At 39.7% G+C, this 14,027-nt stretch overlaps 1 protein-coding gene across 1 annotated transcript; it reads left to right on the top strand.

Moving 5' to 3' along the window:
* LOC120729930 (transcription factor 12-like) lies at positions 1-12,494 on the top strand. The gene is made up of 13 exons (XM_040025932.1): positions 1-193; positions 2,405-2,504; positions 4,233-4,375; positions 4,470-4,593; positions 4,690-4,760; positions 5,078-5,174; positions 5,272-5,345; positions 6,987-7,163; positions 8,021-8,138; positions 8,246-8,399; positions 10,017-10,246; positions 11,113-11,284; positions 11,411-12,494. Exons 1-12 carry the CDS (start codon positions 125-127, stop codon positions 11,253-11,255), a joined length of 1,500 nt encoding a protein of 499 aa, XP_039881866.1. The 5' UTR covers positions 1-124; the 3' UTR covers positions 11,256-11,284; positions 11,411-12,494.
* Positions 12,495-14,027: the final 1,533 nt, after the last annotated feature.

Genomic DNA, 14,027 nt, shown 5'->3' on the forward strand with positions numbered 1-14,027 from the left:
CAGCAGGGGTAGGTTAGGGGAAGGAGTGCATGTGGACTGTACACACATGAGTGGAGACACGAGCAGAGGAGCTGTGCGTGGACTGTATCGTGAGCCTGGACTCTTGCACTGAACCAGCAGAGTTATGTACTGCGCTCACCCCGTCTCTGGCGCAGGGAACAACTCACTGATGCACTGCTACAACATGAAACCAGTGAGTACATATTTATATATGTATATATGTTACAGTTATATTTCTGTCATTTCCCCTCCCAAGGTTACGTGGGTGTGTTTGCTGATGATGCATTTGCACTGTCCTCTCAGATGTTTGTTTGCTGTATCTGTGCCCTCATTGATTGAATAACCTTTTCTTTTTAATAGATGAGATTTTAGCAGACTTGCATCAGCAGGAAAACCATTTGCATACACAACTTGTAAAAGTTAAAAGTGTTCTCTTTCCTTCTTTTTGTGAGAAACTTAAGAGTTGGTGAGAATTTTCGTTGCTTTATTGAGATCATTAGATGCACCACGGGTTAATCTGTACATGCTTCTCTATGAAAGGCAACAAAGAGATAGACCTTTACATTTTAAGGGTGTCTGTGCTTTAATAAGCTGTGTGCGTGATCAGAGCTTATTCTTTAACTTCTGCAGTTGCAGGTTAGAAGAGGACGAAGAGTTTCTGTGTTACTCTTACACTTAGTTTGATTTGTCATAATCAAAAGGAGAGTTATTGACAAATTACACACATCTTCACGCACACAATGCTAGTAGCATTTATTTACGTATAACTGTAATATCTCAGTGATCTTTCTCTTAAGGTTAACAAGAGAGAAAAATAAAACAACAAGCATCAACTCGTGCTTCCTGTTTGCTGCCAGAGTATCATGTAGTCAAGCCTAGCAGCAGAAAACATCTTGACATGAAGCAGATTGCTGCTATTTCTATTTGATTTAACCCCGCTATGTTAGAGCAGTCCCTCCACCACTGCAGCCATTATCAAAGGCAGCTTTGATCTCTGTGAGACTAACCATATCCAGACATCGTGGATCAGAGAGGCAGAAAATTGGTTGCATGTGGCTGGAGTTGGCCATGGTGGAGCAGAGCGTGGGCCCTGAATAGCAAGTTGAGCTTTTACTCATGCAGCATCGTAATGCTGTGTACTTTTACAATGGCAAAAGGTACTCTCGTTGTTTGCTCTTTTTTTGTTTTTATTTCCCCAACTTTATCCTTATTTATAGACTAAAAAAACACAGATTGTAAAGAATAGATTGCAAAGAATATTTATCCAAGATGATTTAAAACAAATGTCAACCTCTTGAGTATTTTAATGTCCTCCTTTTTTTTTCTTGTGGGGCTTAGCTACTTAAAAAAAAGTCCTTTATCATTTGTGATGCCATGATTGATGGTTAATAAATCAATGCTATGCTAAAAGAGGGTGCTATGGTGACGGCTCTTCTCCAGTGGGGGCCAGAGAGGGCGTGCTGGGGCGGGGGTGTGACCATTATTAACGGGTCGCCTGCTATGCTGATGGTAAGGAGGACAATTGGCTTTATCCTCTGCCATATGCTGCCCATGGCGGCTCAGACGGGCCCAGTGTCGACAGGGGCTCCTCTGTTTGGCCTAGCCCACAATCACCATGGGACTCATGCCAGCCAGGGTCATGGCTCGTGTGTGTGTGTGCACGCACAAGCCTGTGAGTGTGCACGCACAAGCATACTCAAGAGAGTCTTTAATAGCCTGCTTTACAGAACTTGTCGTCCGGGTAACTGACACCCCATTGATGCTGCGCAGGGAGGTTTATTTTCATTTCCTGGGGCACATCAAAGCAATGGAGAGAGGTGCAGGTGCAGCCCAGAGCGCTTGGTGTGTTTGAGTAAGTGAGCATGTGTTGGTCTGATTTTTTTTTTTTTTTTTTTGTGCATATGTGCAGTTTGCAGCATCAACACTTGTCAAGAAAGAATTAAAAAATATAAAAAAGCTGAAGGTAGCTTTAGTTTAGTCTAAATCTACTAGCCGTTAACAATACTTGGTTTCCAACAGGAGAGGATCATTAGGATCAGACTCTTTTATCTGTTTGGTTTCTGTTTGAGAACAATTCGCAAGAAGACCTGGATTTCAATTTTATTCGGGAGTGTGTCCTATCCCAGCCTTCTGAAGCCAGCCGAACCTGATCGTGATTAGGGCTGGGATTTCTCATGGTGAATGGTTCCTAAATCCGGATGAGGAGGTGCATGGATCTGCAGCTTATGGATTAGCGCAATAGCTCTAAGTGTGCATCAGCTCTCTGCTTTGTTTTCATAATACTGTTGCCTCATCTCGCACTCACAGTATTCACGAGTTAGTGTCAGTCAGATTGGTTTTTGCGATACTGAGACAAAGAAATTTATGCTCAGAGTTAATTTTATTCTCTTACTTTTCTTTTCAGGCTTATGGGCAGTCTCCTGGTGCAGACATCGCCACCCAGAACTCATCTTCACATCTGTCGCCCAAGGCCCCCAGCAATGTGTTTGCAAGCATGTTCTTTGGTGAGCTCAAACCCTCTTTACAATTCTGCTGCAGTGCAGTCAGTTTTGATAACAAAATATAGGAAATAAATGCAGACTTAAAAACTTTATTATTTTACTACATATGCTATCTACTTTCCTATACTTTAGTTGCAAGTTTATAGGTCTATATTTCATATTAAAACATACACGCTCTCTTCACCAGCTGTCTTCTCATAAAAATCTATTTTTACTAAAGTTCTCACTGGTTTTGGAAATATTGTTTTAGCAAATGCTTAAATTGGTGTTCAATATGAACTGGCATTCAGTATAACACTAATGGTGTACTCGCCGGAAACCCATTAATATTCACCACAAACAGTCAGTGGGACAAGGAGTAAAGTTGATAGCTGGAATCAAGTTACCGTAACATATTTTCACAACTTACCCAAAAGTCCTATGATTTCACTCCTTTTTCTGTCTCTGTATTAAAGCAAAGTTAAACCAAAAGATCAAAAAAACGTGTCCTCCATTTCTGATTCTCACCGGAGAGAAGCCAGTCTGTGTGAGAAACACAGTTTTAAAGTGTAGCATGAAGAAATTTTTTTCTCCAGAGTTGAAATGCTTTAACTCACATGAACACAGACTTGCCTCGATTCACGTCCCCGGTGGTAAATATTGCATCAGTTACTGTCACTCCTTAAAGTTTTGGTTGTTTTGGTGTGAAGAGGTCAGAACAGTCTACAGCCGTGCTAGCCGTGCTATTAAGTTCATTAAACATAATGTTTGCCATGTTCATCATCTCACGTTAACTCAAACATTAACTCATTAGCCTGCAATACAGCTGAGCCTTATTGGTTTGGACGTTTGGACTCATCATAATTCATTGCGAGGTAGATAGATGGTATATGTGCACCACAGACAGTATAAAAAACAGATATAGATACAGTGACATCACCCACCTCTTTCTGGAGTCGTGTTTTGAAATGTTGAGATCAGCCACCTTGGTTGCAAAAACACATTTTTTAATGTGTGGACGTGATCATGGCTTGTTGATCTTAACTTGTTAGCCATTAAGTGTGTGGTTTCATGCCACAGTTAATGCTGATTTAAAGAATACTTAATTTTTTTTATTCAATATGACCCAAAAATGAGCGACTAAATCCATAAACTCAGCAGGAGAGTGAAGAAATGAAGACAGGAGGTCATTTTTCTCATAGAATTCTAGAAGACCAAAATATTTCGGCAACCACAGCTATCGCCATCTGGTGGCCTTCAGATAAAATACACGTTTAAGGCGCTTCAGCTGTGTCTTCATTTTTCCTGGAAGCTACGTCCGATTTTCAAACTGTCTATGGAAGCTCAGAACAATTTTTTTTAAAGTCTGTTATTCTGGTGTTTATTGTAGTTGTCAGATATTTTACTTACCCAAAAATCCAGCGGAGAGCGTAAGTTGTATTAAATTTTATTGGCAATCCACCCAGTAACTATGATATCTCAGTCTTGGGGGTAAAAGAATCAAAGAAATGCCTAAAAAGCACCATGAAGATTAGATAAAGTCTGTGTACTTCACTTTATTTAAAGATCCGTTTGTATTCTCAGCTAAGCAAATTCAGCTGAGCATCATCGTGTCACACGTTAATGAGCATTGCTTTAACTGAATCTGGACTTCACTGATTTCATAGAGTGCCACTGGAGAGCTTCACGACCTGTCTGGCTGTTTGAGATGCTGCTCCAGTGCAGGCTATAACATATTATTACTCATTTTAGAGGGGATGGGCAATTCGCCGGACATCTGGAATGCTGTAAATGGGCTGAACCAGCAGGGCTATGAAGGTGCACTGGGAGCAGCCACAACCCACCAAACACAGCCGGGGAGTTACAGCAGCCTGCAACCGGCACACAGTCACCTGGTGAGATTTACCACTGGGACTTTGGGCGTTGATAGCAACAAACTTTCTGACCCCTGTTGTTTTTTTTAACTGCGTGTTTTCCCCCACTCTTCAGGACTTCTCTCCACATTCAGTGTTGGCTGTGGACATGAACAGGGCTCTCCCGCCCATGTCCACTTTTCATCGTAGCAATGCAGTCTCGCGCACTCAGTCAGTCAACATCTCAGAGAGCTCTGCAGGTCAGAAAATGGAAATGGATACATGCTTTCCCTAATTTAACTGCTCTTTATCACGTGCTTATCTTGTATAATAAATATTTTCTTTTTTAAATTCAGTCTCAGGGAGCCAAGGAAATGTGTCAGGACCATCACAGACAGGCGACACCTTGGGCAAAGCTTTGGCCTCTGTAAGTACCACCACCTCAATCCTATTAGATCTAAGTCCTGAGAGCCCCAGTGGTATAATGCAAAACTCCCCCACTGCCAATGACAGGACACTGCACATTAAAAAGAGCTACTCTCATGCTGCACGACATTTTATTGGTTGCTCACAAGTAAAATGACCAGAATTCACGAGTTAAGTTGAGATTACGAGCCTATGAGGTTGCGGCTGCAGCCGTAAAAGCCCATCCAGAAATGACAAGTTGTGCTTTTAAAATGATCCACACCCTGGTCACACTCCTCCTGCTCCCCCTCTCTCCTTTTTGTCGCTGTCTGCTGTTAGATTTACTCCCCTGATCACACGAGCAGCAGTTTCCCCTCCAGCTCATCCACACCGGTGAGGTCTCCGTCTCCGCTGCCCAATTCAGCAGAACCTGCAGGTAAACTGGAGCATAGCACACGTCAGCGAAATATAATTTACATCATCTATATTCTGTTTCCCTGATGTTTTAAATCCGGTTGTTTTCTTCTTCTCAGGTAGCAACATGTGGCCACGGAGTTCAGTTCAGGCACCAGTCTCACCACATTATGAGTCTTCGCTAATATCGTTGGTAAGGAAGTAATCTGATATCACTGAAACTTTGATTATTTATTGAGTTACGTCTAGACATCACAGAGGTGGCCTTATGAAATATCTGGTATATTATAAGAAAGATTAAAGTGGGTGTGTACATGTGCCAACTTCAGCTTATTTCATGCCGATATAACAATTCTGATAATGTTGAAACTATTTGGTGCCATTAAAGGTTTGACTTTTGGTGATGTTTCTTCGAGAAACAACTTAAGCCAAAGATTAATAACACAAAATAGCAGGTAATAAACCCCTAATCAAAATTAAAGCACAAGCTTCTTGTACCTCACAGCGGGCCTTATTATTTCCAAGAAAAGGGCATTGAAACGCCCCAAAAGACACCAACAACACAAACAGAGGTCCAGTTCAGTTTCTCCAGTTAGCAGAGGAGAGGCCTAGCAGGTATCCGTTGGCTCCAGCTGTGCAGGGACACCTGTTGATCCAGGAGAGCACACCCATAATTCTAGTATCGGGCAGATGAGTTATTTAAAAAATTAAAATAAAATCACCCAACTTTGAGTTGTTCTTCAAAAAGGCAGAAATTGTCTTTTTAACATTTATAATGTTGTAAACAACACGGGAGTCTCCGGATTTACCCTAAGGTTTTGGCTTGGTTATAACTTGTGATAACATTTTATAATACAGCCCACGGCTCAGGTGTAATTCCCCTGTAATTAATTAAATCAAATGTAATTTCAGTGTATTTAATTTGAAATTCCAATGTAATTATATTTACCTACAAATACTTTAAGGTGGATAACAAGTCAGGTTTTAAAGGAAATAGCGCAATAATTACACTTCAAGTAATTTTAAATAGTGTGTAATTTCCTGGTAATTTTGCAGAAAAACAAACAATATTTTGCCATCTTACATAATAAATATGCAGTATGTTTTTGGGCACGGGGCGTATGAGGGAGTTAATTAATCTTGCCTTTTTCTTTATTCAGCATTCATTATGTTGATGTGTATGATGGCTGTTCTGTTATTTAATTGTTCTTTTTTTTAATCCAAATGTGATCAAGGACTGTTTTCTGTCTGTAACTTAGAAGAAAAAATACCATCAAAATTTGCAGGATTATGTAAACTTTTGATGACACAATTGTAACAATGAACTGTTCTAAATCCCTACTTTATATACCTACTATTAAATAGGTGGATGAAAAGAACATCCATCATGCACATCAGCATAATGAATTTTAAATAAAGATGCAACAAAAAATACAACAAAGATATGAAAAGCAAGCTTAATCCGCTCCATAATATGGCCCACGCTCTAAAAAGTACAGGGTACTTACAATGTAAGATGGGGCAGTGTTGCTTGTTTTCCTACAAAATTACAGTGATATTATGCACTACTTAAAATTACTTTGCAGTATATTTGAATTAATTACGTTGTTTCCTATAAAAAAAAAAACTTGACTTGTTAGCCCTTTATTCTTGTGTATCTAACTTAATTTTTTGTAATGCATTATAATTATATTGTAATTTCAAATAAAATACATTGAAATGCCATTTAATCACTGAAGGAACTACTACTACTCTCTTGCTGTTTTGGGCAAGAGGGTTTGAAATTTAGAGTCCTTTTTGTAAATTTTGAGGATTGTCCCCCTGGTGTTTTCAGTCTCAGGTGGAGGATCGTCTGGACAGACTGGATGACGTAATCCACGTCCTGAGGAACCATGCCGTTGGCCCCACCGCTGGTCTGCCCAGTGACATCCACGGGTTGCTGAACCAGCCCAACCACGGCCACCCGGGCTCTGCCAGCACCCTGCCGCTCAACTGTCACAGTCCAGCAATGGTTAACAACCCTTACTTTGAAGTATTTAAAGAAGGACAGGGCAGTGTGCATGGAAATTCCCTGTTTTTTTGTGTGTGTGTGTGTGTGTGTGTGTGTGTGTGTGTGTGTGTGTGTGTGTGTGTGTGTGTGTGTGTGTGTGTGTGTGTGTGTGTGTGTGTGTGTGTGTGTGTGTGTGTGTGTATCTGCGCTGGCATTCAATTCCAGGAATTTTTCCACCCACTACGTCTGCATGTTTTCCTAATGTAAAGGTTGCTGTCCTTGAAACTGGAAACTGAGAACAATAGGAGCGCTATGATGTGCTGTCCTTGTGTGTCCAGTATGTGCAGACTTCTAAATCCACTGTAGGGTGATTGGGGAGGGAGAGGGGGAGGCAGCACGGTGCACTCCCATTCCACCATGTTTCCCTTTGAGCAGACCAGGGGATTTTAGCTCAGCTGGAGTGGAAGTGTATGCAAGGGAAAGGGGTTTTTAGTGTAATCCGCTGCGAGAGGGGGATATTAAATTCTCTCACTTTTATTTTATTTTTTCCAAACGATGTGTCAGTGAATCATTCCTGAAGAGAATTAGGGGTATGTTTAGGGAGTATATAGTAGTTTAAAGGGAAGGATTAAGATTGTCTGAGATTAAATTAATTCTGTAGAGTGAGAGATCCGCACAGGGTTGCTTTGGAAATGAGAGGGCAGATGTTGTTTTGTGGCCGATTTGTCTCTAGCTTGGATACTATATGCCACTGAGTGTCTTAGAAAGATTTATGGAGCCCTGCAGTCACATTTAGAGGATCCCAGTCTACAGAATACTTAACCATTGACTTATGAACACATGAAGAATGGTCTTATGTCATTCTCTGTGTCATAAAGGTTGAAGCTGTCAGTATGAACAACAACCACTCCGCCTTCCAAGGCCGTGTGCAAAATGGTCACCCGTACCCAGCCAGACAGAGGGCCACCCTACAGCCTGTGCAAGGTGGAGGTAGAGGTGAGCTACCCTTCTCCCTCGCATCTCTTCTCCACCAGACTCGTATATTTCACTTTTTCTCTTTGTGACAAAAAAATGTTGTTTATGTTTTGTGTGATCGCCCACAGGTGGACTTGGGGTTCAGAGTAATCTAGAGCTTAAGATGGAAAGTGGGGAAATGGAAGAGATAATGCACACCAGCCATGGTCACAGTTCAGACAGCCAGAGATCAGATGAGGAGAGCGAACACAAAACACATGGAGAAAACAGTGCAAGAAACAGGTGAACACTCATGCCTTTGTGTGTGTGTGTGTGTGTGTGTGTGTGTGTGTGTGTGTGTGTGTGTGTGTGTGTGTGTGTGTGTGTGTGTGTTTTTTAAAAAAAAAAAGGAAACAGCAAAACAAAGAAAGGAAAAAAACTGTGTTCATTTGTTCAAAAAATAAAATTTTGTGTGTAAAGCCGGTGAAAAAAACCCTGCCCAATTATGAAGACAAAGCACTTTTAAAAAAATTGGTTGGAATAGTTAATAGTAATTTAAATTACATTTTAAAAAATATGTTTTAATTTAATTTTGTAATTTAAAAAAAAAGTTAAAATTCTTTTTTGTTTTGTTATTTTTTTTTTAAATAAACTACCTTTTAAAAATCTATTACAATAAAAGCCAAACGCAAGAAGAAGAAGAGCTTTCCTGCCGTTTTGTTTCATTTAAAACACTGCCAGACCCCCTGCAGTCAAGAACAGCTGTGTCTGGACCAGCCTATTTAACTTAGCCTCATATTTCTTCTTCGTGTTGCATTAAGTCGCAGTGAATTAAAGAAGGAAGAACAGCTGTCGGGATGTACACATCACAGTTAAGAGTTAACCAAGAAAATCCCCAAACCACAAAGCAGTCTTTGTAAACTGTCTTACAACTGTCCCCTTTAGCTCTGAGTGAACTAAGGTCTGTGTTCAGCTTTGCTGCACTTGCATTATTTATGACGCATGATTATAGATCTTGGGAAACCTTATAAAAAAGAATAAAAAGTATTTGTTATGTGACTGTGGTGATTTTAACTTGTACACCCAACAGTCAAAACCAAAAAGAACTCAATTTAAAATGCATAAACCTGAGAGACAAGCGATCACATTTGTTTTGGTCAAAAATGTTTCAAATTAATGATAATTTTTGGCAGTTTTATATTCTGTCAATCCTCTTATCAATTAAAGGACTAACTGTCATTAAGTGTGCCCGGCGACGACGAAGGATGCTTTTGGTATTACGTGAGTCACAGAAAAATTTATAAGGCCTGCGTCAGAGAAAAATGATAACGTATGTCTTGAAAATGTCACAGACTGGAGCTCCTGTCCTGGTGTCTCTACGTCCAGAGGTCTTTTCAGGCCAGACCTCTTCAGCTGTGATGTCTTGAGTGCATGTTTTTTATTTAGATCTGTAATCTAGTTGAGGGATATCAATGCTGACATATATGGACATCCTCCAGCATTATTCTTTTTTTGTTTGTTTGTTTTCTAAAATATTGAAACCAGATGATAACAAAAAGCAACGCAAAATTGTTTAAATGTGATTCTAAGAATGGACATATGGGTTCTTTTAAACACACATGTTTAAGGGTTATTCATAAATCTGCGGCTGATTACATTATCTGCTGCCATTGTTCTATGGAAACCCTTTTTTCACTGAACGTTTTAGAGGATTTGAGATGATCCCTGGAGACTGGATCACGTAATCCTGGCACAGCGGCCAGCAGAGGGCAGAAAGACCCGGAATATATTCTGAAAGCAGCCTCGCTCACTTCGCTTTTCTCTGCTTCTTCTGGAGTGTCGGTTTGAATTAGATGAATCTTCATTTTTAAAAGATTCAGCCACACCTTTACCTGTGGGCTTCCTCTGTTCATGTCGTAGCATCCATGAGGATGAGGACCTGAGTCCGGAGCAGAAGGCTGAGCGCGAGCGTGAGAGGAGAATGGCCAACAACGCCCGCGAACGCCTGCGTGTGCGCGACATCAACGAGGCCTTCAAGGAGCTCGGTCACATGTGTCAACTACACCTGAAGAGTGAGAAGCCGCAGACCAAGCTGCTGGTCCTCCACCAGGCTGTGGCGGTGATCCTCAGCTTGGAACAACAAGTCAGAGGTCAGTGCGTGTTTGCTGCAGGGAGGCAGATGATGATGGCACACCCACGATGAAAACTAGGCTTCAGTCAGTTATCCACAGAAAACTCTTTTAGTCTATTTAGACATATTTTTCCTTTACTGCTTCTGGTTAAAATTGAATGAATTTATATATATTTTTGGCCACATGAGGGCAGCACAGTAAGCTGCAAACAGAGCATTATCTGACAGTAAAGATCTGTGAATGAGAATCTGCAATCAAACAGCCTATTTACACAGTTAGCAGATGGGAAGCAACACTAGCATATATCTTGAGGTGTGTTTGTGTCCTCTTGATAGGCCCTGATGCAGCCCCATCGGCCGCTGAGGGGAAAATATGTGGCTGTTTAAATACTAAATGCCATCTCAGTTCGCTTAGTCTGCCTGCTGTGCAAGAAATATCGAGCTTTTATTATTTTTTCCCCTTTTTAGCTGCTTTTTATCACTAAATTATAACTGAATAGGTGACAGCATGAAATAAGCAAAAAATAAAAAAGCTGGGAGATGCTACAAGGCTAAGGGAAGCTCCAGAAAAAATATTTATTTTTATTTTATTAAACCTTTATTTAATCATTAATCATCCAGCAATAAACTATAAACAATTCTTATTCTCTGGAGAGGATGCTTTCTGTGCTGCCTGTTGTAATTTGACCTGTTGCTAATAAGAGAAGCTTAATAGTTAACATGAAAACGTCTGTAAGGATGACTTATAAAGTTTCTAGCTTCTATTATTTTTAAAGCAGATTGCCAACATCTGTACCACTGTTGCATAAATACAATAACGAGTATGTACTCCCAGTGTTTCCTATTTTAGTCTTATGCTAACGTGTTATTTGTTGGACTCCACAGAGAGGAATCTGAACCCGAAGGCAGCGTGTCTGCGGAGGAGAGAAGAAGAGAAGGCGTCTGCTGTCATGACGGACCCACAGTCCATGCATCTTGCTTTTCATCCCAGTCTGACAGACCCGGCGAACCCCATGGGCCACCTCTGAGCACCTGACCACATCGAGTCTACCATCAAGTATTTACCATCACCTTATATCAGCAATAAACTTTATGAACTAAAGTCTAAAACAATTGGATGTTTCTATTTGTGGGAATAATGTAAAGGACTTCCTCAAATTAATTTCCTGTCTTTGATGTCCAGATGCTGAGGGAAGAGCATCCCAGCTGTTTTGGATGTTTCTCATTTCTTCGGACTTTCAGACCGGGACAGTGAGGTCTTCTTCTCTGATTAGAAAGCGTGATGCAGTTGAACAATCATCTCCTAACTTCCCAAACTGACTCTTAACTTTGTGCCTGAACGTTACTTGTAACAGACAAATGCATTGTACGCTGCAGATGTTTTGTACATATTTTGTATATTTATTGATTATCCTTCTGTTGGAATATATCTGAATGGATGGAAACCAGTAGTAGCAAGGTGTCATCTGCAGTTTTTAATTTTGGCTTAGCCAGGTATGTTTCTGACTGACACTTTTACAGTGTGTCGATATTTACTGCAAACATTTGTGTTTTCCACTGAGCTCAGATCCACATTCCCACATTTGTGTGTTCAGACAGCAGATTTTACTTGTCCTGAAGTGTGTGTGTGTGTGTGTGTGTGTCTGTGTGTGCGTGCGCGTATTGCTGCAGGGGTTCGACCATTCTGTGAATGAACAGATCTCCAAGAATGTTCTTTAACACGTGGACAACATCCGGCATTTGTAAAGTTGTTTGAATGTTATTTGTGTTCTTGCACTCTTTAAAGATTACACTTACTGAAACACTGGTGGACAGGAGCCCTCTTCTTCTCAGTGTAATCACTGCTCTTCACACGTAGTCAAACAAGCTCTTTGCATGTTTGAGTTTTTAATAGAACCTTTCATTTGTTTTCTAAGTTATATAAGTTATCTTTTATACAAATGTTGTGAATTTGATGATGTGTATTTGCTTTTGTCTCCGATTTTACACGAGGCAACACTTTTTCTTTTTTTGTTTTGTTTTGTTTTGTTTTTTTTGTGCAGTTTACTAGATGTAGCTACAGTTCAACCTCTGAGCAATACAATGTTACAGGATGATTGATGTCTTGCTTCTCACTCTGCTGAAACGATAATACAAATTAAAAAAATATTAATCCTGAATGATCTGAAATACTCTTATCATAACATGTACAGTATGTGTACAGTTTGAACTAGCCTACAGGCATGTGTCAAAATTATATTGTAGCAATAAATGTCTTTTTCAGTGAATTTTACTCCCAGTTCTGTCTTTTTCACTCATCTTTAGTCTAGTCCTTGTAGTTACCATTTTCAGATTTATTATTATTATTATTTTTATTTAACACTGACCTAAGAGTCATTCGAGCATTTAAAAAAAGCATTTATTCAAGTGATAAACTAGTGTTCTGTCTACACGCGGCATAGCAAGAAACCGACTGTATTTTAGTCACTTTGTTACTGTGAAAAAATCACATATTTTGTTCCCTGTCCTTTCTCGAATTTATGAAAACTACCAAGCAAAATTTGACAGGGATGAAGCTTTTCGCACCAAAGAACTATTTGCTGGTGTATCTTGGCATGGTGTGCTGTGTGTCTTTAAGTAATGCGAGGAAACTGGACAAGTGAAGAAGAATCTGAAAGTCATGCCAGAAATGGTCTCAGTGGAAGGGTGGCTATTAAAAGCAGGAAACAAGGACGGAAAGTCTGTAGCACGCCAAATTACACCAGAACTGGATTTAAAATCAGGCCTCGTAGTGTGATGAATCCAAATTTAAATAATCTTCGGTATGTATGTAGGAGGTCAAGAAACAAGTACAACAGTGAGCGTCTGCGGCCATCTGTGAAACACGGTGGTGGCTCTGTCATGGTTTTGGCTTTCAGCTAGGGGTGCTGGGCATCTTTGAATGTCCTTCGTGGAAAACTTTTCCTGAAAGGAATAACAAGAAAACTTGTCTAAGAGTTCAGACTGTGTTGAAGAATAAAGGCGGTCATAACAAAACTTGTTGAATTGCACAAACTTAGTTTTTGCTTTGTATACTGTATTGCCATGTATGGTTGCCGCACCTACTCCCAATTTTCCAAGTAAATTATGAAGAAATGAGGCGTCACTCAAGACTTTTGCACAGTACCGTATGAATAGAATATAGAATAGAATGCCTTTATTGTCACTATATAGTTGTACAATGAGATACAGAGCATCTCCTACTCAGTGTAAACATGCTGGCGGGGGGTACAGTTCTGCAGCGCTATATACATATGGACAGTATTAACATAGGGAAAAAGATATATATATATATATATAAATATATATATATAAATAAAATGTACAAATATACAAGCCGTTTTAAAAAAAAAAAAAAGTAATAAATAGTGTTGTGTATATACAGTTGAGTTATTGCACATAGAATTGGTATCGCAAAGTACTGCATATGCCACTAATTTGCAAATGTTCCCACAAATATAAGTTAATACAGTTTCAGTTTAACATCCAGTTTCCAAACAATAAGAACTTTAGCCAAATATCAACAAGGCAGCTTCCTTTAAGACCTCTTTGGAATCAAATCTGGATTTTGTGTGAGTTGCCAGGCAAAAAAAAAAATCAAATCAAATCGCCTGCAATAAAAAACAAAACCAAAAACTTCTTTACCCATGCCTTTATTTATTTATTTTCTTAGCTCGAATATTTGTAGTTAAAATATTTCGACCCTTTCAAAAACAAATAAATAAATACATGAAAAGAAAGAAAAGAGGAAGTATTATAAGGATATGAATCCTAAATAATCA

Source organism: Simochromis diagramma, unplaced genomic scaffold (assembly GCF_900408965.1).
Source record: "Simochromis diagramma unplaced genomic scaffold, fSimDia1.1 OVJJ01000293.1, whole genome shotgun sequence".
Classification (NCBI taxonomy): Eukaryota; Metazoa; Chordata; class Actinopteri; order Cichliformes; family Cichlidae; genus Simochromis; species Simochromis diagramma.

Bases quoted from the DNA above. Each gene is read 5' to 3' on its own strand.
- LOC120729930 (XM_040025932.1), top strand. From the start codon at position 125: ATGTACTGCGCTCACCCCGTCTCTGGCGCAGGGAACAACTCACTGATG. The intron at 4,376-4,469 runs GTGAGATTTACC...CCCACTCTTCAG, and splicing joins AACCGGCACACAGTCACCTG to GACTTCTCTCCACATTCAGT. The intron at 10,247-11,112 runs GTCAGTGCGTGT...TGGACTCCACAG, and splicing joins CTTGGAACAACAAGTCAGAG to AGAGGAATCTGAACCCGAAG.